Source organism: Thunnus albacares, chromosome 15 (assembly GCF_914725855.1).
Source record: "Thunnus albacares chromosome 15, fThuAlb1.1, whole genome shotgun sequence".
NCBI lineage: Eukaryota > Metazoa > Chordata > Actinopteri > Scombriformes > Scombridae > Thunnus > Thunnus albacares.
In genome coordinates this window covers 27,991,307-28,009,708 of record NC_058120.1, presented here as the reverse complement: position 1 = coordinate 28,009,708, position 18,402 = coordinate 27,991,307, and the positions used below count along the sequence as shown (strand labels likewise).

The 18,402-nt window shown below is 42.2% G+C and overlaps 1 protein-coding gene across 1 annotated transcript in view; it reads right to left on the bottom strand.

The window, feature by feature from the left end:
• The window catches only part of sptbn5 (spectrin, beta, non-erythrocytic 5), a 64,134-nt gene that overhangs the window by 6,122 nt on the left and 39,610 nt on the right, over positions 1-18,402 (bottom strand). The window contains exons 49-78 of the mRNA XM_044374071.1: positions 18,262-18,357; positions 17,182-17,303; positions 16,486-16,600; positions 16,284-16,397; positions 16,060-16,181; positions 15,014-15,176; positions 14,700-14,888; positions 14,044-14,121; positions 13,730-13,902; positions 13,061-13,151; positions 12,712-12,858; positions 12,348-12,485; positions 11,505-11,672; positions 10,952-11,040; positions 10,428-10,614; positions 9,593-9,661; positions 9,295-9,438; positions 8,949-9,145; positions 8,619-8,823; positions 8,358-8,537; positions 8,114-8,269; positions 6,927-7,144; positions 6,343-6,532; positions 6,080-6,256; positions 5,591-5,698; positions 4,498-5,496; positions 4,312-4,380; positions 2,971-3,054; positions 2,776-2,867; positions 1,424-1,540 (exon numbers count right to left, since the gene is read on the bottom strand). Coding sequence (XP_044230006.1) covers positions 1,424-1,540; positions 2,776-2,867; positions 2,971-3,054; positions 4,312-4,380; positions 4,498-5,496; positions 5,591-5,698; positions 6,080-6,256; positions 6,343-6,532; positions 6,927-7,144; positions 8,114-8,269; positions 8,358-8,537; positions 8,619-8,823; positions 8,949-9,145; positions 9,295-9,438; positions 9,593-9,661; positions 10,428-10,614; positions 10,952-11,040; positions 11,505-11,672; positions 12,348-12,485; positions 12,712-12,858; positions 13,061-13,151; positions 13,730-13,902; positions 14,044-14,121; positions 14,700-14,888; positions 15,014-15,176; positions 16,060-16,181; positions 16,284-16,397; positions 16,486-16,600; positions 17,182-17,303; positions 18,262-18,357 — 4,997 coding nt within the window. The remainder of the gene's footprint in view (positions 1-1,423; positions 1,541-2,775; positions 2,868-2,970; positions 3,055-4,311; positions 4,381-4,497; positions 5,497-5,590; positions 5,699-6,079; positions 6,257-6,342; positions 6,533-6,926; positions 7,145-8,113; positions 8,270-8,357; positions 8,538-8,618; positions 8,824-8,948; positions 9,146-9,294; positions 9,439-9,592; positions 9,662-10,427; positions 10,615-10,951; positions 11,041-11,504; positions 11,673-12,347; positions 12,486-12,711; positions 12,859-13,060; positions 13,152-13,729; positions 13,903-14,043; positions 14,122-14,699; positions 14,889-15,013; positions 15,177-16,059; positions 16,182-16,283; positions 16,398-16,485; positions 16,601-17,181; positions 17,304-18,261; positions 18,358-18,402) is intronic.

Sequence of the window (18,402 nt, the reverse complement as noted above, 5' to 3'; positions counted from 1 at the left end):
ACTTTGTGTCAAACAGAGGCTTCTGATGTCTAAACTATAAGTGTGACCACTTTCAAACCTGTATCAATGGATTCGCAAAGAAATTTCCTACTATAACATGATTTTTAATGTAAGATTTGGCCAAAGTAATGGGATTTATGAGGAGATTTCACAAGAAGCGTACTCTAAAATCCTCCTCTCCAACTGCTCCTGGTGATGTCACTCCCTCAGTGCTGTGAAACATTCCGCAATACACACTCATTATAAAATCACAGGAGGAGCAAGAAAAGACTTTCAAACTCAAACTCTATTATCTCAAAAACAATAAAAGATAGAAAAAACATGTAAATTCAAGATTTGTAGGTCAAAGTCTCGTGACTCATTTAAAGTTCAAATGAAGTTTGTATCTAAAATTATGTGGAAGCAGTAACTGTTCAAAAAGGTGTGGGTTCGCTCACACTCTCCATTCAAATCAAACTTTGACCAGGTCATGTGGGTTAAAAGTCTTTCCTTTTCTAAAAATAGACTTGATGAAAATTAGGAAAATAATTTGTTTTACACACAAACTCATCAAGAGTTTTCAATTTACTAATTGAAATTCAAGTGAATGGGCCCAAAACTTGCATCATTTTGATGACACAGGTGTGAGCAAGACAAGACATGTCTCACCCTGCAGAAAATTCTCATCCTGTCAATCAATCTTTCAAAATAAAAGCACTCCACACTTGTAAGAAATATCCCTCATTTTTAAAAAGCAAAATGATCTGATCCCGACAGGCCAGAGTGCGAGGTCCCGACCAACGCTGCTTGCAGCTTTAATTAATTAATTGAAGTTTTCTCTACTCTGGTGACGGTGTTCGCTGCTGACTGAAACTCTTCCTGCAGAACAATCCACTGTCGCACCGCCTCACTGTAGTTTATAGATGTAAACGTCTCCCAACAGCCGCAAACACACAAATAAACATACAACTAATGTTACTGCAGGTCTAGAGCAGGAAAGAGACGACATTCAATATATAAAAAACACCTTTGGACAAGACGTTTAACACTTTTTAACACCTTCTTAGGACATTTTTTTTCAAAGGGAAACTGAATTCAATGCTTTTTAAGACCTACAGACACTCTGTTAATGGCATCAAAACATGCAAAAACACCAGTATGGTACCAGGAATGACAAGAAAAACAAATTATGATTATATATTTGAACTGCTGAATGAAACACTGAACTGTTCTGTAATAGCAGTGAACAGTGGGAACCTTCTGAGGACCAATTAGAGTTTCAGTCCATAAAAGTGAGGACGTTTTTTTTTTTTTTTTTAGAAAGAGTCCGATCCTTATACCTCAAAGGGCTGTTTAAGAGTAAAGGGTCTGGATTACAGGTGTGTATTATGCCAACGAGGGTCCTCATGCGTGTTATAAAGTCCAAACGTGTCTGTGTGCTCACCCTGAGTCGTCAGAGTCGCTGCTGGCTGATTCGTTACAGTTCTGGAGCTTCTTCAACCAAAGCAGCTGCAGCTCTCTGCTGGACGCTGCAAACAGATACTGACTGCCATCCTCCAGTCTGAGAGACACACACACACACACACACACACACACACACACACACACACACACACACACACACACACACACACACACACACACACACACAGTCAACACAACAAAACACACAGCCAGGCAACACTAAAGAAACTACGGTACATTTATTTACAGAAACGCATCCCCTGACCCGTTTCTCATAAATCCTTGCTGATCAGTCCCACAGTGTCCAAAGATTCCTAATATGTCGGGCTGAATTATGGGGAAATTTGTTTAAAATTTTGCAAAAAAATATTCACAATATTTCCATTTGATGCAGTAGTGCAGCCATAAAAAACACACAAATTCTGTGGTTTAATTGTTCACTCGGTGTAAAAATCATATAAAATGCAGCAGCTCCAGTAACACTTCATTTTACACTAATTTCCTGTATATTTTCTGAGAAATTTGCAGGTATTTAACAGTTAATTTTAAAGGACATTTGGTGCAATTTGTTACAAATTATAAGAAAGAACAGAAAAAGTATGAAGTTGGTTTAGTTAATTAAGTTCCAGCTCGTTATATTTGGGTAGTTGTTCATTTGCAGAGAACTCATTAACTGACAGAAAATACTTCAGTGTGTAGTTTTGTGCAGATTAGGTTTCTTAAAAACTCTATAATAAGCACATTTCTAATATACTGACAAATTACAAAACCCTTTGAAAGAAATGTCCTGAAAATGAAATTATGCAGCAGCTACTTTGAGAAAATTTCTGAAAAAATTTAATATGATAATATATTGTTTCATACATAAAACTACACACTGAAAAGAATTTTTGCAAATTAACAACTGCCAAATAATTAACCAAATATAATGAGTGGGTACTTATTATATTTTTTTTGTTTTTTTTTCTTATAATTTGTACCAAATTTTGCACAGTCTCTTTAAAATGTCCTAAAAATTTACCATTAAATACCTGCAAATAACTCAGGAAATTAGCATATAAAACCATATCCACCTGACTTTCACTAATGTACAGTGTATTTGTATTATAGTATATAGGTGAAACATACCAACATAATGTCCTGTTTTCAAATGTAATCTAAGACACCACTCAGCTGAGCACACAGTCAATAAACTGCTTGAATATACTGAATATCAGACGTTGTCATAGTGTGCAAAAAAGTGTTACTTTCAGGGATATAAATACTAAAATAAGGATTTGAAAGCTCAAAGTTTGTGTGAAGTTTAAACATGTTGTTCTGCAGCTCACTTACATCAGTTTGAACGTGTTCTCCTTCTTCCTGTAGTGGACGTTCTCTCTGCAAACAGCTCCAACCATGTTGATAGGAGGCCACCTAGAGGCCCTCTGTGGAAACACACACACACACACAGTTTTATAGTGTATTACACACGTCATCATCTGCCATCAGTTCAGTGTTTTCAGTGTTACAGTGTTCAGTTCTTCGTACCTCCGCAGCTGCAGCTCTGTCTTTAAACAGAGTGAGTGTGTCTCCCTCCAGAACAGCAAACACGTCCTCCCAGTGCTCCAGACCCTGCAGGGACACCAGCAGCCAATCACACACACAGCGACAACTGTCAGCGACAGATTAACTGATGATCACATGGAGCCGTGATGGAGGCAAATGTCGCGTTCACAGCATGAGATGGAAAGATTCCCGTGTTCATGACTTGTGTGCGTTCACGTCATCAAGACAATATAACAACATATCCATTAAATCTGGATTTAATTACATTGAATAACAGACTTTGACTGGTTTTCAGACACGTACGTTTTATATATAAATAATAATAATAATAAAACTTTATATTTATATAGAACAGTTAAAAAAAACATGTTAAGAAGTTTTTCACAAGGCAATAAAAACAAGATAATATTAAAAAATGTTAAAGAGGTAAAACCAGACAGTAAAAACCAATATGTATAAACAAAAACATATATGTATAAGTATATACTGTACATGCACACATCTTCCTACACTGCTACATCACACATATGCACATTTAAGTGTTATAAGACTGAACTAAAAACTTAATTTTCACTTATGCCAAGTGCAAAGTCAGATATATATCTCAGAACTTTCAGAAAAATCAGATGTTGATGTGAACACTATAAGTCACAATAAGTCTGATATAACTTGACTGCTGTCATTGCTGTTATTGTCTATCTTGTCTGACCTCAGCAGGACTCCAGTATCAGGGTTTCTGCAGCGTTCGACATCTTCCAGCTCTATTTTGGAGAAGAAACTAAAACAACAATACACAGATTTAAATAGCTGCAGCTCCTGAACCACAGTAACTGTTCGCATAAATAAGGTCTTACCAGAAAGAAAACTTCTAAAAGTTTCTTGTCAAAGTGTCAGAAACACTCGAGGTGACACAGGAACAGAGCAGAAGTCCGCCTCAAATAAAAATGTTTGCGTTGTCAGTCTAAATAACTGCCGCTGTTGTCTGTCTTTAAAAGGTGGAGACAGTATGAGGCTGTAAACTAAACAGCAGTGAATACCTGCCTCACATCTGAAGAAGACAGTACGCACAGTACAACCCTTCTACAGGTTTATTTCATCAAAAGATCCAGGCGTATTTCCAAAAAGGACATTCAGAGACTCCATATTTACTGTGATTACAGCACAGGCCACATAACCACAACATTCCTGTCTGCTTCTCCATTATCAACTGTCAAATAAAGGCAAAAAGGGCCAAAAACATATCTTTAAAAAGAGAAGAAGAAGAGAGGGACGACTGGCGAGACGTAAATTTATTGACATCTGCTGCGACAAGAAGGTTCTCACCTTGTTTCCTCCTTGTTTCAGTTTGATCTCCAGGGTCCCCTCCATCCTGATCTGCTGCACTGCTGTTACCTAACGACACCAAAAGGTACAGTTTTCAATAATTATATCGTCATGACAATTAATTTAACTACAGACGAGAGAGCTTGACATCAGGCTCCGTCTTAAAACCTGAGTGATGTGTTTTACCTCCGGTGTGGAGTCTGGGAGACCGGGTTCTTCCTCTGTTAGATCCTCTAACTTCCTGTGTCGCTGTGGAGGGGACGGAGGCAGCTCCCTTATTGGAGGAGGAAGGTCAGGTGACTCAGTAGTTATGATTGGTGCGACAGCAAGCGGTGTAGCCAGATCAGCACCAGGTGGAGCCGGAGCATCGGGAAGATCAGGCTGTTCGCTGATCGGTGAATCCACGTCGTGAAGCTGTTTCCTTGTTGAAGGTGTTGGAGATTCAGGGGAAGTTTGTCTCTCTGGGACGGGTGGAGGTGGCGCTTCAGTGGGAGCCACAAGCTGTCTGATGAGTGGAGGTGAGTCGGGTGAGGTAGGGGGCTCCGCCTGTTGGTGTGGGAGCTCAGAGCGGCGTCCAGACATCTGCTCCGTAGAGGAGATTCTGGGCTTCGGAGCTAAAGGAGGTTTAGCTTTAGGACGAGCGTTTTCCTCTGGAGTCTCTTCAGATGAGATGGGGATGGAGGGTGGAGGGGATCGGGGAAGTCTGGGAGCTGTGGGTGGAGGGGACTGGGGAAGATTTGGAGTGGACGTTGGAGGTGATCGGGGAAGTCTGGGAGCTGTGGGTGGAGGGGATTGAGGTGTGTCGGGAGTGTCGGGTGAGTGTCTGGATCGGCTCCTCCGCGGTGCTGCAGCAGGGCTGGAGGGGGGACTAGCAGGAGGACTGTTAGCTGCTTCCTCCGCCTCCCATTGCGGAGCTCTCATGCTGCCACTGATGCGTCTTGAATCTGCGTGGACAGACGGGCTGCGAGGGGGACTAGCGGGAACGTTGAGATCAGTAGCTACACGAAGGCTGTTTGGTCGGTCCGTCTGCCTGCTGCTGAGTCGGCGGACGATGTCTCTAGAGGAAGACATCCGTGGCGTCTTTGGATCAGACGGTTTACTCCGAAGGGATGAAACTCTGGCTGGAGGCCTTCGGTCCTGAAGGTCCTTGTCCTCGTTTCCGAAAAGACCGAGTCTCTCTTCTCTCTGCGAAGAAAATAAAACAAAGAGTTTTTCAGAGTCAGATCCACAGTCAACACATCGACCTCCATTCTTTCTTTCGTTAAAGTTACCATCAGACCTGTGTTTTCTTCTTCTGCAGTGCGATGAAGCGGTCGCTCTGGGCCTGGATCATGGCCTCCAAGTCCTCCTGCCTCTTCAGGAGCTCCATAACATCAGACACAGAGTCCTGACAGAAGTACAAAACACATTTAATCAGCCTGCTGTGCTTCTGGAAATGTTTTATAAAGAAAAAAGGTTTGATGGTTCATGCTCTGAATGTTGTCTTCAAAATCTGCACTGAATTTAAACCCTGTTTTTGATGTTATACCATTCAATGGATTTACATTCAGTAATTAACTCTCTAAATAGTAGTTTTTGTTGGTAGCGGTGAAGTTCACCATTACTGTCATGGTGACACAGTCCATCAAGGGAAGCACAGTCAGGCGGCGGAGGAGATAGCGACATATCGGCCTCTCATAATGCCGATGCTGATATATCATTTTAGAGCTTTTATCGGCCGATACCGATGACGTGCCGATAATATCGTGCATCCCTAGTCTAGACGTACCCCGTAGTCCTCGGATGTCAGAGTGTTTTCATAGGAGCTCAGCCAGCGCTCCGCCTGCTCCAGCTCCCTCTGCAGGAGCGACATCTCCTGCTCTTCCTCGTACAGCAGCCTGGTTTCCTCCCAAACCTTCACCAGCCGCGCCTCCAGCTCCTCCAGCTCACAGACTCGCTCCTCCACCTGAGAGGAGGAAGATAATTATTCACACAGAGGTCTATACTTGGTCAGATTTTAAAAGTTTAGTTAGTCTGTCGTGGCTCTCTTACCTCTTTGGACATGAAGTTTCCTCCCTCTAGCAGGCGCCTCCCGTCGTCTTTCACAGCCTGCGATTTGCTGAGCTGCCTGTCGATCTGGACTCGGTACTCGTCGTGTTTTTTAATGAGCTGCTCCAGGTCAGTTCCCTCTCCGCCCTGCAGCTCCCCCCTCACCAGGGACAGCATCTCCCTCAGCCAGGCCCTGAGACACAGACACACGTCCATTTTTATGAGCTCAGACTGCATCTGCAATATTATGAGCTTTAAAATATTCACTGTAAATTGTCTCCCCGTTTATGATATAAAGACGTAAATGCATGTAGATTTGTGTTTTTGCAGTTAATACACACTTAGAACATGAAAAAAGGAAATATTCATCCTTACTACAGTTATAATAGACCGAGATTGTGTCCACTAGTTGGCTTTGAGGGCAGAAAGCCACAAAAACAATTTCAAATAATTATTTTTAACCAAATATCAATATTAGTGTCTGCTGTAAACATCCTGTATCGATCCTGCTCTAGATATCATCTGAGTGAGAACAGGTCTGCCGGTGAGTTTGTATAAACATAAAGTGAGATGTGAAGAGAACCTACATGAGTTCAGTCCAGTGGGATAAGTATTTCTGCACATCTTCAGCCTGGGTCAGTCTGGTCCGGCGCTGGGAGGCCTTGTCTTGGATGGTGGTCCAGCAGGCCTCCAGCTCCTCCAGCCTCTGAGTCACGGCGGGTCTGGCCTGAGGCTGCCGTCGGCTCAGAGCCCGGCTCTCCTCTCTGGTCTTGGTCACCTCCTCGGAGATCAGCACCAGGTCTCTCTGAGGGAAGACATCAACAACACGGCAGTAGTTACATTTACTTTAAGTGAGTGAGTGCTATTTTCCATTGTCATTTTCAGCTTTTATCCATACAAGCTGCACAGCTCTGGGGATGTCAATCACTTTGGTCCAGACTAAAATATCTTTACAATTATTTAATGGATCACCAAGAAACACATTGATATCCCGCAGAGGATGAATCCTACTGACATTGACTTCTTTTTATTTTCTTTCTTTCTTTTTTTATTCATTGAAATGTCTCAACAACTATTGGATGGATTACTGTAGTTTCACACATTCATTTTGCCCTCAGGATGAATAATATGATAATAACTTTAAGAATGTTATTTTATCTAATACTTTATTAGATGACCAAATACCTGCAGAACTAATAACATTTCCATCAGCCTCAGCTGAACTGTGTGTTTCCTGCTAATTAGTAAATGTCAGCATGCAAACAGGATAAACTAAGAACATTATACCTGCTGGACGTCAACGTGTTGTTGGTCTGATGTTTGCTGCTGGTTTTATGTTGTGTGTTCTTATTAAAAGTGTTTTTACTCTGTGCTGTTTATTTATTAATTTATTGTGGAGCTTAAAAGCTTTAAACTTTAAAGGCCCAACTAGCTTAGGCTTTAAATGCTGTGGTATGTGGCATGAGTTCATGTTGTATAACTGTCCCTACACAAATAAACATTAAATAAATAACTGCAGTGCAGAGTCCAAAACAGATTTCTCTATAAAGACAAAGAAAGTATATCTTGACTTGACTCTGCACATGTTTGCATTTAGCTCAAAGCACTGTTTTGTCTAAGTACAGCCTAATAGAGCCGCTAGCATGGCTGCAGACTCTTTTTTGCAATTTGTTTTATGAGTCCATGGCGAAAATACCCCGTGACTCGTCGCTGTTCATGCTTTCTACAGAGGTTTCAGTCAGTGTTTTAAGGTCAGTCGTGGGGTGTTTCTTACCTCCAGCGCCTCGTGTTGTCTCAGCAGAGTCTGGACGGACTGCAGGTCGTGGTCTTGGTCTTCTGAGTCCAGCACGGCCTCCTTCTCAGCCATCCATCCCTTCAGCTCGTCCGCATCGTGATGAAACTGATGAATCTCCCTCGCCAGCTGCAGATTCTGGAGGAGACAGGACGAACTAAATCCTTCAACAGCTCTTTGCTCTCACATACGAGCCTCCGTCATTGCACCGGTGACGGTGTTCTACCTGTTCTCTGGTCCTGATGGTGCTGTTCAGGTCGTCCCACAGCGTGCTGAGTGCGTCGTCCCTCCTCCGGGCCTGGCTGTTCTGCTGCAGCCCTCGGCCCAGCTGCTGCACCGTGGTCAGCCGGCTGCGACCCAGACCGGACACCTCCGACACCAGAACCTCCAGCTTCTTCTGAAGAACCTGCGGATGGAGGGAAGAGGAGTTTTGGAGATGAAGTTGGCAACTTTTCTGCTAAAATCTCCCCTTGTTCTTGTGACTCACCTCTACATCCTCCAGGTCCTGTCCGCTGTCCTCAGACTCTGCAACATTCTTCTTGGAGGTCAGCCATGTTTGTAGTTCTTTGGCCTCCCTCTCAAACACGTAGAGGCGGAGCTGGTCTTCCAGAGCGGCGCGACGCGAGGTAGAAAGTCTGAGGAGAGTCTCGAAGTGTTCGAGGACAGCCGGGAGAGACTGACTGACCAGGTGGCTGAGACAGAGACAGAGAGACAACCCTGAGACCAACTTCACAGCTTTATTACATATTTAAAATAAAAATGAATGAGCCGCACTTCCAGTTTCCAGCCAACAGTAGTAGAACTCCTGCCTGTTCACCTGTTGGGATGTCTCAGGTGCTGCAGTGACGCTCCGCTCTCCTGCAGCCTCTCCACCGTCCTCCTCTGGTTCTCCAGCTCCACGTCCACAGAGTCCAGCTTCCTCAGCAGAGCCTCCGTCGCCTCCTCGCTCCTCCCACAGTCTCGAGACTCCAACCCCGCCTGCTGCTCCTCCAACCACAGCTCCAGCTCCGACACCTCATTATAAACAATGTGTTCCTGAGACTTGGTGTCTGATTTATACTTACTCAGCAAACAAGGAAATCCTCCGACAGAAAAACTGAATGAACAGTACTGAACTTTATATATTTATTTAGTTTATTTTGTCTCGTGTCAGGGAGCCTTACCTCTGTGAGGAAGGTGTGGATGCTGAGCGCCTCCTGCAGGAGCTTTCCCTTCTTCTCCGCCTCCATCATCAGCTCCTCGTGGAGACTCTTCAGCTCGTCCAGACGCTCTCGGATGTCATGAGACGCAAAGTGACGACCTCTGACCTGAGAGGTTCATATTCAAATTACAAAGAGATGAAAAATGACCTCTTATCTCCTCATATTATACAGTAACGTACACTTTTTAACAATACATGCCAAAGAGTTTTAACAATGCTCGAATATGGCACCAAAGAGGAAAAAGTGATTGGTTCCTCACCAGGCTATGCCCCGCCTCCTGAACGGCTTGGACCAATGGGGCGCGGCTCGAGATCTCCTGCATCACAGCCTGAAAAAAAAAAATTTTATTAGCCGTTGAGCATTTGTCTCAAACATAAGTGGCATAAAAATAGGAGAACTAAAGTTTAAAGTTTCACTATATGCAAATGATCTTTTAATATACATTACTAGTATTTCTTGGATCAAACAAAAAAATTAATGTCAAGTTCTAAATGGAGTTCGGTTGGCTTAAAATATTTAAGTAATCGTGTTTGTAGTGAATTGATAAAATATTTGAACCGTTCACGAACCCTAAACCTACTGTTACTACGCCTGTCAAACTTTCAGTTATTACACAGCACATGTATAGTTTACAGTAATAACAGTTGCAGATTTACCATTGAAATCCATAGAACGTTTTGTAGCTACAGGTTATTAATTTCAGACATAAGTAGACAAAAGCAGCTTCTCGTTTCTAGACGTTGATTTTGCTGACAGCTGTGACTGAGCAGATTTTATTAATTAATAACTCTGTGAGTCTGGCTGACTTTTTATGTTTCCAGATGCCTTGGTTTAAAATGAAGAAGGAGAATTAGCGCAACCAACTGTTTATCTTGATGAATCAACTCCTAATATTCAAAGTTAGGATTAGTGGATGGAAACAAGCATTCAGTACGTTGATGATTTTCTGGACATTCGGTTAAAATTTATGCTACATATGGATGTAAACTTTACTATTAAAACACTTTAATCTGATATCAGTCTGAGACGTTAGTACCCAGAGGTTGTCAGTAGTGTGTGTGAGAGTTGAGAGCAGCAGTTGGGTCAGTCGGTACCTGATGTTTGTGCAGCAGCTGCTGAGTGCTGTTCAGGGAGCTCCCCAAGTCTTTAGCGGTGATGGAGGGCAGTCTGTCGCTCAGCCAGGCCACCTCCTCCTCCAGGTCTCTGTAGAACTGGAACAGCACCTGCCAGGCCTCCAGGGTCTCCCTGCGACTCTGCAGGGGCTCCGACAGACTGTTGTACCTGACAGAGATGAGACCATCACACACGTCTGTTATTAAAGTGGACCACCAATAATTATAGGATGCTATCAAGTTGCATTATGGGAAATGTAGGATCCAGTATTTTTGGAGCCTGCCTTAAGAATAAGTGATGTTTTCTAATAGCAGACTTTAAAGTATTTGCGTTACTCTAACAAGCTGTTTAATATTTAGTCTTCCTGTCATTTTCCATTTTAGATATTATCTGTTCTCCTTTAGTAAGATGATTCTCTTCTGGATAAGAATGGATAAGAAGAACTTGGCTTTTATTTTCATATAGACATAGCGAGAATATTTCAGTAACTTTGCTGTTATCAGACCTGTTGATGGTGTGTGCCACTCTGGTTTGGATCTCCTCAGCCAGGAAGTTTCCCTGCGAGTGGAAACTCTTCGCCGTGTCCACCAAACCCTGATAGATTCAAAAATATGATCTGTACATTACAGAGCTTCCACATGTTCACTTTTTAATACCACACAGAATGCAGTTTGATACCAGTTACGATATGACCTACTACTATTTATTATATCATGTTTTTCAGTACTTCCCAGTGCTATATAATAATAATTATTAATGATATAATTAATTAAATTTATGTGATTTGAACCCAGATAAGCAGCGGAAAATGGAACCAATGAAAAATAATTAAATAATGAAAGTTTTCTCTAATCGCTCTTCTTGTCCACAGTGAGAAAAAACAGAAACACATAGAAAAAAAACTAATGTTACTGTCTACAGCAGGAAAGAGACGATATTGAAGACATTTGTAGGTTAAATTGAAGACATTTTAACACTTTCTAAGGCCTTTTTTTTAAAGACCTTTTCTAATCTCCTTCTTGCAGCGGCAGTGAAACAGTAAGCCGACGTCGTGTTACCTGGATTCTGTCTCGGTGTCCGTCCACCTCCTCCTCCAGACCCTGCAGAGTCTTCAGCAGCCTGTTGACGGACGGCAGGTCGCTTCCACAGTCCTCATTGGCCAGCTCCCTCTCTACTGACCCCACCCACTGCTCCATGTCGTCCAATGAACGTTGGAACTGTAGCGCCTAAAAAAAACACACAAATACAAAAAACACACACTCTATACCTCCAGCAGTTTGGCATCTGTGTCGCCCGTACAGGCTATTAGAGTGATATATTTCTGTTTTCAGTGTTTTTCTTCTATTGATTGAGGAATGTTTTATTTTATGATGAGTGTGTGAAGTTTATAATGATAATATATCATAATATGTCTGAATCTGCATGTTCCAGGAAACTTTTATATAATTTACAAACAATTAAAATACCAAAATTTAAATAACATATCTATCTGTTCTATTGGAGCTGAAACTAAGTAACTATTTTCATCATTAATGTATCTGTCAGTCACTTTTTCAACTAATTAATTAATTGTTTTGTTCTATAAAATGTTAGAAAATAGTAAAAAATGACAATCACAAGTTCCCAGAGCCTAATGTCATGTCTTTAGATGTCCTGTTTTATCAGATCAACAGTCCAAAACCCAAATATAACAACACAGATATTCAGTTTACTATGATAGATATGATTATCCCACTGGAGACACTGACAGCAGAGACAGTTTAGTGTTGTTGCTTCAAAAGGGACTTAAACTACGATATTAATCAGTTATCAAAATAGTCAGTTATTTACTTTCTGTGTGTGTGTGTGTGTGTGTATGTGTGTATGTGTGTGTGTGTGTGTGTGTGTGTGTGTGTGTGTACCTGGTAGGCCTCCAGCAGTCTGGTCTTCTTCTCTTTACAGTTGTGGATCAGAGAGTCCCAGCTGTCCGTCAGCTCTCTGAGTCGAGGTCGAACCTTCGTTTCAGCTGAGCGACAGTCAGACAGCAGCTTCTCTCCTTCCTGCAAAACACACACACACACACACACACACACACACACACACACACACACTTCCTGTCAGCCCAACTAAAATGTTACCGTTCCAAAAGAGAAACCTGGTTCACCAAACATGGAAGAAAATGCTCTTACCCCTCAAGACAGTCCTTTGAAATGGTGAAGACTTGCCAAAATGTAAATGGCAGAAGCCGACACACACACACACACACACACACACACACAGACTCACCTTGCCGAGTGTGTCCACTCTGTATCGGTTGGCGAGGATTTCGGCCTCAAAGCTCTGATGTTTCAGGAGTTTGGCCTGAAGGTTGGTTGGTTCCCTCCAGCTCTCATCCAGTGCCACCGCGTTACGCTCGTTCAGCCACACACACACCTGGAAAACACACCCACACATTAAAAGAGTACAGTAGTTCCCAAAAGAGTCAGTAGAGTACAATAAAGAGAGTGTTTGAGTACTACTACTACTACACTACAGGAGTGTGGAGTCCCCAACAGTCCAGAACAAGAATCAGCAGAATCCAGTGAGGTGAAAATATAAAATATAATATAACGATTATACTGGAGTTCACTGGTACCTGGTAGCTGCTGGACAGGAACTGCTGCAGCTGCAGGGATTGATCCAGAGCTTTGTGACGAGACCTGCTCTGCTGCTGCAGCTGACTCCGCCTACACACACACACACACACACACACACACACACACACACACACACACACACACACACACACAGGTAAACAAACAGACAGGTAGACAGACAGATGATCAGACAGACAGGTGGACAATATCATCTAAAAGAGCTGCTTGGATTTGATGCATCTTTGTTTCGAGTTTGGACAGAGATATGTGGATAAAGTTTAGATTTTGTCTGTTGAACAACATCTTTAACGTCACTTAAATGTGTTTAAATACTAACAATACAGTTTTTAATGACATAACACAATATGTTTGTGTTTTCTGTGCTTTACAGACCTCTGGCTTTTTTTTTTTTTGGACAATCAACAACCAACAATTCCTGTAACTTTTCCCGACCTGAAGAGATTAACACCGATGATGAGTCATTAACAGTTTAACCCCTGGTGGAGACTGTGGGTCATTTATGTTTACGTGCATCATCTGGTCACTTCAAGACATTTTACTTTCCTTGCATTTGAACTCGGTCGCAGCAAACAGGTCAAAACAGAAGAAACCACAGTCTTCGGATATCCCTGTTAGTGTAGTGTTTCGCTCTCCGTGGATGTTGTTACCTGGTAGCGAGCGCTCTGCTCTTGGCTCTGATGTTGTCGGCGTCGTAGTGCTTCTGTTGGATCATCTTCTGGGCCAGTTTCTCCACCTGCTCCAGCTGGTCCACCTGAGCCTCCAGAGCCTCCTCAAACTGAGTCTGCTTCCTCTGCAGAGTCTCCACCTCCGTCACGGAGCTCTGCACCGACACGGCAGAACAGAAAAGCGCCAAAAAAAAACAAAAAAAAAACAGCTCAGCCATTTTGCTTCAAATATCCTCATACTGGACAATTTTTAAAACACGTTGTCCGCATAAGGAAGGCGGACAGGTGGCTCTTACCCCGAGGTCCTGATTGGCCAGGAAGGCCTCCTTGTTGCTGAGCCAACTCTCACACTGCTCCACAGAGACCAGGAAGACCTGCAGGATGCAGAGAAGAGACCTCGTTAGTTTAACTACTGATGCTGTGACACATTAACACCCAGTTAGACCAGTTAGATCACAGGCAGAGAGGAGATGTTAAGTAAAAGTGGCAATGCAGCAATGCAAAAATACTCCAACACAAGTATTAAAAGTAGTGTTACAGTATATTGTTATATAATATAGTACTGGGTTATTATTTCTTCTTATTAAGGAGCTAATTTAAACTATTTTTTATACTGTTTGGTACTTTGATCTATGACATCCATTGCGGATGAGGATTTGGGGAACCACACATACCAGGGTCACAGTTGAGAGAGCAGCCCCCCCAAAAAAACAGAAAAACAAAACAAAACAAACAAAAAAAAACTATTGTGGTGTCGGTTTATATAATACAGATCTACTTGTAAATTAGTAAAGAGATAAACCAACTACAGATATGATCACAGTTACTGGGAGACCAGATTGTTGTGGATCTGCACTGTAAATCATACAAAGTGTAGAAATACGCAACATTTCTATCAGTGTTCTGATGTCATTTAAATCCGTTTTGTCTGAAGTTAACCTGCGATCATCACCTGCAGCGTGCGAGCCTGCTCCAGCGTTGTGTCACGGTTCAGCCAGGCTCGGTCCAGACCGGACTTAGCTTCCTCCAGCTGGTTCAGACACTTCTGGATCTCTGCCTTCGAGCTGTGACCAGACCGGATCAGACCCAGACCGAAGTCGTGAACGGAGTCGATGCGCTCGGCGCGAGCGTCGATCTCCGTCTGGAAACACACAAACAGATTCAGAGGAAATCAGTGAGTTTAATATTACATCTGATCTACTGTATGAACAAAGTGAAGTAAAGTACTCCACAACACCGAGCTGGTACTTCGGGGACGATCCTCACCTTCCAGTCTTGGTGCTCCACGATGAGCTGGTCGGCCTCGGCTCTGGTCTTGGGAAGACCTTTCTCTGCCATCTCACCGCTCTGTTTAATACTCCACTCCAGCAGGAGGCGCTGGTTAGCTTTGAACAGCTGCAGCTGATGAGCCTCCTGCAGCTTCTCCTTCCTAAACAAACACCGTTTCCCATGAGTCCATCTGCTAACTCGCACCATCAGGGTCCAGTAACGCCAGATAATTACTGCCTATAACTGCAGTACCCTCACCAAGAAAGTTTCCTTTGACAAAATCATTTAGTGTAGTCAGACCTCTGATTAAACTCAGTTATTAACTGTATGTGCAGGAATGTTTCCACTCTGTTTGATACTATTAGTACTGTATCTGGTACTGCTGTTATTACTGCATCCAATTGGAACAGAGGAATCTATGGAAGCCCATTTACGCCAATAAGACAAAAAAAAAAGAAGTCATGATTTTAAAAAATGCTCATGGTGAGTCAAAATTATCACAAAATGTCAACATTTTTAAATACAAAGTGAAACTTTAAAAAAAAACAACATTAAAATTATGAGATAAAAAAATCTAATTTTGACTTAGTAAGACAAAGTTATGAGATAAACAGCAAAATTGTGACATACTACGTAAAAATGATGATAAAAAGTCAAAATTTTGACTTTTTTCCTTTTTTTTTTACTGGCAGAAATGGACCTCCATACATGTCACTACTGTTATAACATCCAATTGAAACAGAGGAATCTATGGAAGCCATTTCTGCCAGTAAGACAAAAAAAAGAAGTCATGATTTTAAAAAATGCTCATGGTGAGTCAAAATTATCACAAAATGTCGAAATTTTTAAATATAAAGTGAAACTTTAAAAAAAAAATAAAACATTAAAATTACGAGATAAAAAATCTAATTTTGACTTATTAAGACAAAGTTATGAGGCAGAAATGGATTTCCATACATGTCACTACTGTTATAAACGTTAAAATTACAGATTTTCATCTAATCTAATTAAAACTGCTGCTAATAAGAAAACGATCGCCTCACCTGAGTTTCACCTCCTCATCCAGAGTCTTCAGAGCTTTCTGCACCTCTTTCTGTTTGTTCTTCAGCTTGTCGCTCATCACTGATCGAGCCTTCAGGTGATCGGTCACCTCCTTCTCCAGAGCCTGAGAGGACGAGAGAGGGAGAACATCTCTTTAGCTCCTCTACACCTTCACCTTCATCTTCAGGGCTCAAACAGGCTCCTTTAAACAGACCCTCAGACTCACCTTTGACCTCTCCTGAATGACCCCGGCCTCTCTCTCCGTCTCTTCATGTCGTCGGATCAGGTTCTCTACGCTCTCCACGTCAAACCCGCAGTCCTGACCCTGCAGCAGCAGCATCTGCAGGGAAATAACAAGCGTCATCGTGTATTTAGGTCTCAGCAGGAGATCTGACGTGAGGTGTGAAGGTAGAAAACAGATGACCGACCTTCTCGTTGGCTCTGTCTCTGACCTCCTCCAGCTCTCTGATGAGGGCGTGGACCACCAGCGCCCCCTCCAGCTTCTTCTTGTAATTGCTGAGATCTCCGTGAAACTTACTCCACCTGGAGGAGATGAAGGACGAAGCTTTTAATGTAAAACCGCCACAGATGTGAGATCAGACGCCTGTGTTTACCTACTGTGAGACCCTGAGGGAAGATTAATTGATTGGTTGAATGACAGAAAGTTAATTGGCAACAATTACGATAATTGATTGATAATTTAAATCAGTTTTTAAAAGCAAAAAGGCCCAAAAATGATCTGGTAGCAGCTTCTCAAATGATGAATATTTGCCAGTTTTCCGTGATAGTAAGTCAACATTTTTGCATTTCTGATAAAACAAGTCATCTGAATATGTTCACCTGGGCTTCAGGGAATAATAATCAACATTTTCACCATTTTCTGACACTGAACAATCAACAGATTATTGCAGAAAGTAATATTCCTCCTATGCTGGAACTGTCAGAGTTCAGACTGAACTTCAGGGCTGCTAATCTATAAATAATCTGCAGTTAATCGGATTATATCGACCCCACTGATGCGTAGTAAACCTGAGGCTGCTTTGCCAGGTGTGTAATGCAGGTGTGTAATCCAGGTGTGTAATCCAGGTGTGTAATCCAGGTGTGTAATCCAGGTGTGATGCTACCTGTCGTTGAGCTGCTGTCTCCTCTGTCTGACAGTCAGCAGTTCGTCAGCGCTCTGTCTCTTCTCCAGTCTGGCAGCCAGTCTGTTGATGGCTGTGATGTGAGCGTCGTCCACCGTCACTTCCTACAGATTAAATAAACCGTCCCTATCATCATCATCATCATCATCATCATCATCATCATCATCATCATCAGACAGTCAATATTGCATTTCAGTAGTTCTCAAACTTTTTTCTGTTCTGGCTTCAAAACCACATTAACCAGTCACAGTACCAATTAGCAAAAAGAGTCCAGTATAATTTAATTTAACAGCCTTTAATCAGGCTGAAACCTCTTGCTGCCACAAACACACTTGATGTTTTCTGTCACTAATGCCGTCATTATTATGTATTTTTTAACCTCAAATACAGATTAATAAGTCATGTAAAATGAGCAATATTCTTTAAGAATAAACAAATATAACAACCACTGCCAGACTTCCAGCACCTGCTTTACTGCCTCCGCTGAGAATAACTGATCCAGACCGTTAATCTCATTTTTCTTTTCATGCATATATGAGTTACTGTTGTGCAAACGTGAAGCGCGAGTTAAACTTTGCCACAAAAGCCACAAAGCTCCCCCACCTCACAGAAGTGCTTTATTATAATATCATTATAAATGTATTATATAAATGCTTTTGTTTCTTTTCTGTCCGTCGTTTACTTTCCATGTTGTTTTGCTTCGCTCTCTGAATAAATATCTACTAATCTTTACAGCTCTATTTGCACAAAAGCACTCTTGTTTGTTGCTTTATCATTTATTCCACTGATTCTGTGTGCCTCCCTGCCAAGGTTCAGATCGCTTTCGGCTTTATCAAAATTTTACTTCTGATGCAAACAAAACATTTGCTGCTGCTTCACATTAAAGTTCATTGTGAAGCAGCAATAGGAAATGCAATGTGTTTGTCACAGAGTTAGTAGTGATATGTGTTATATATATATATCATGTGTTCATATTATGTGCTTTCGGGTCAGTGGATCCGTTTTAAATACTGCAGGGAGGAACAGTTTCCCTCCTCTATCGAAGCATCACAGCTGTCTCACCCCATCTCCGGTCCCTCTGAACTCGCTGAGTTTCTTCAGCAGCTGAACTCCGTGTTCATAGTCCTTCCCGACATCTCCCACGTTGATCATCACCTCCTGAGACACAGACAGGTCAGAGAGGACAGATGTAAACATGATGTA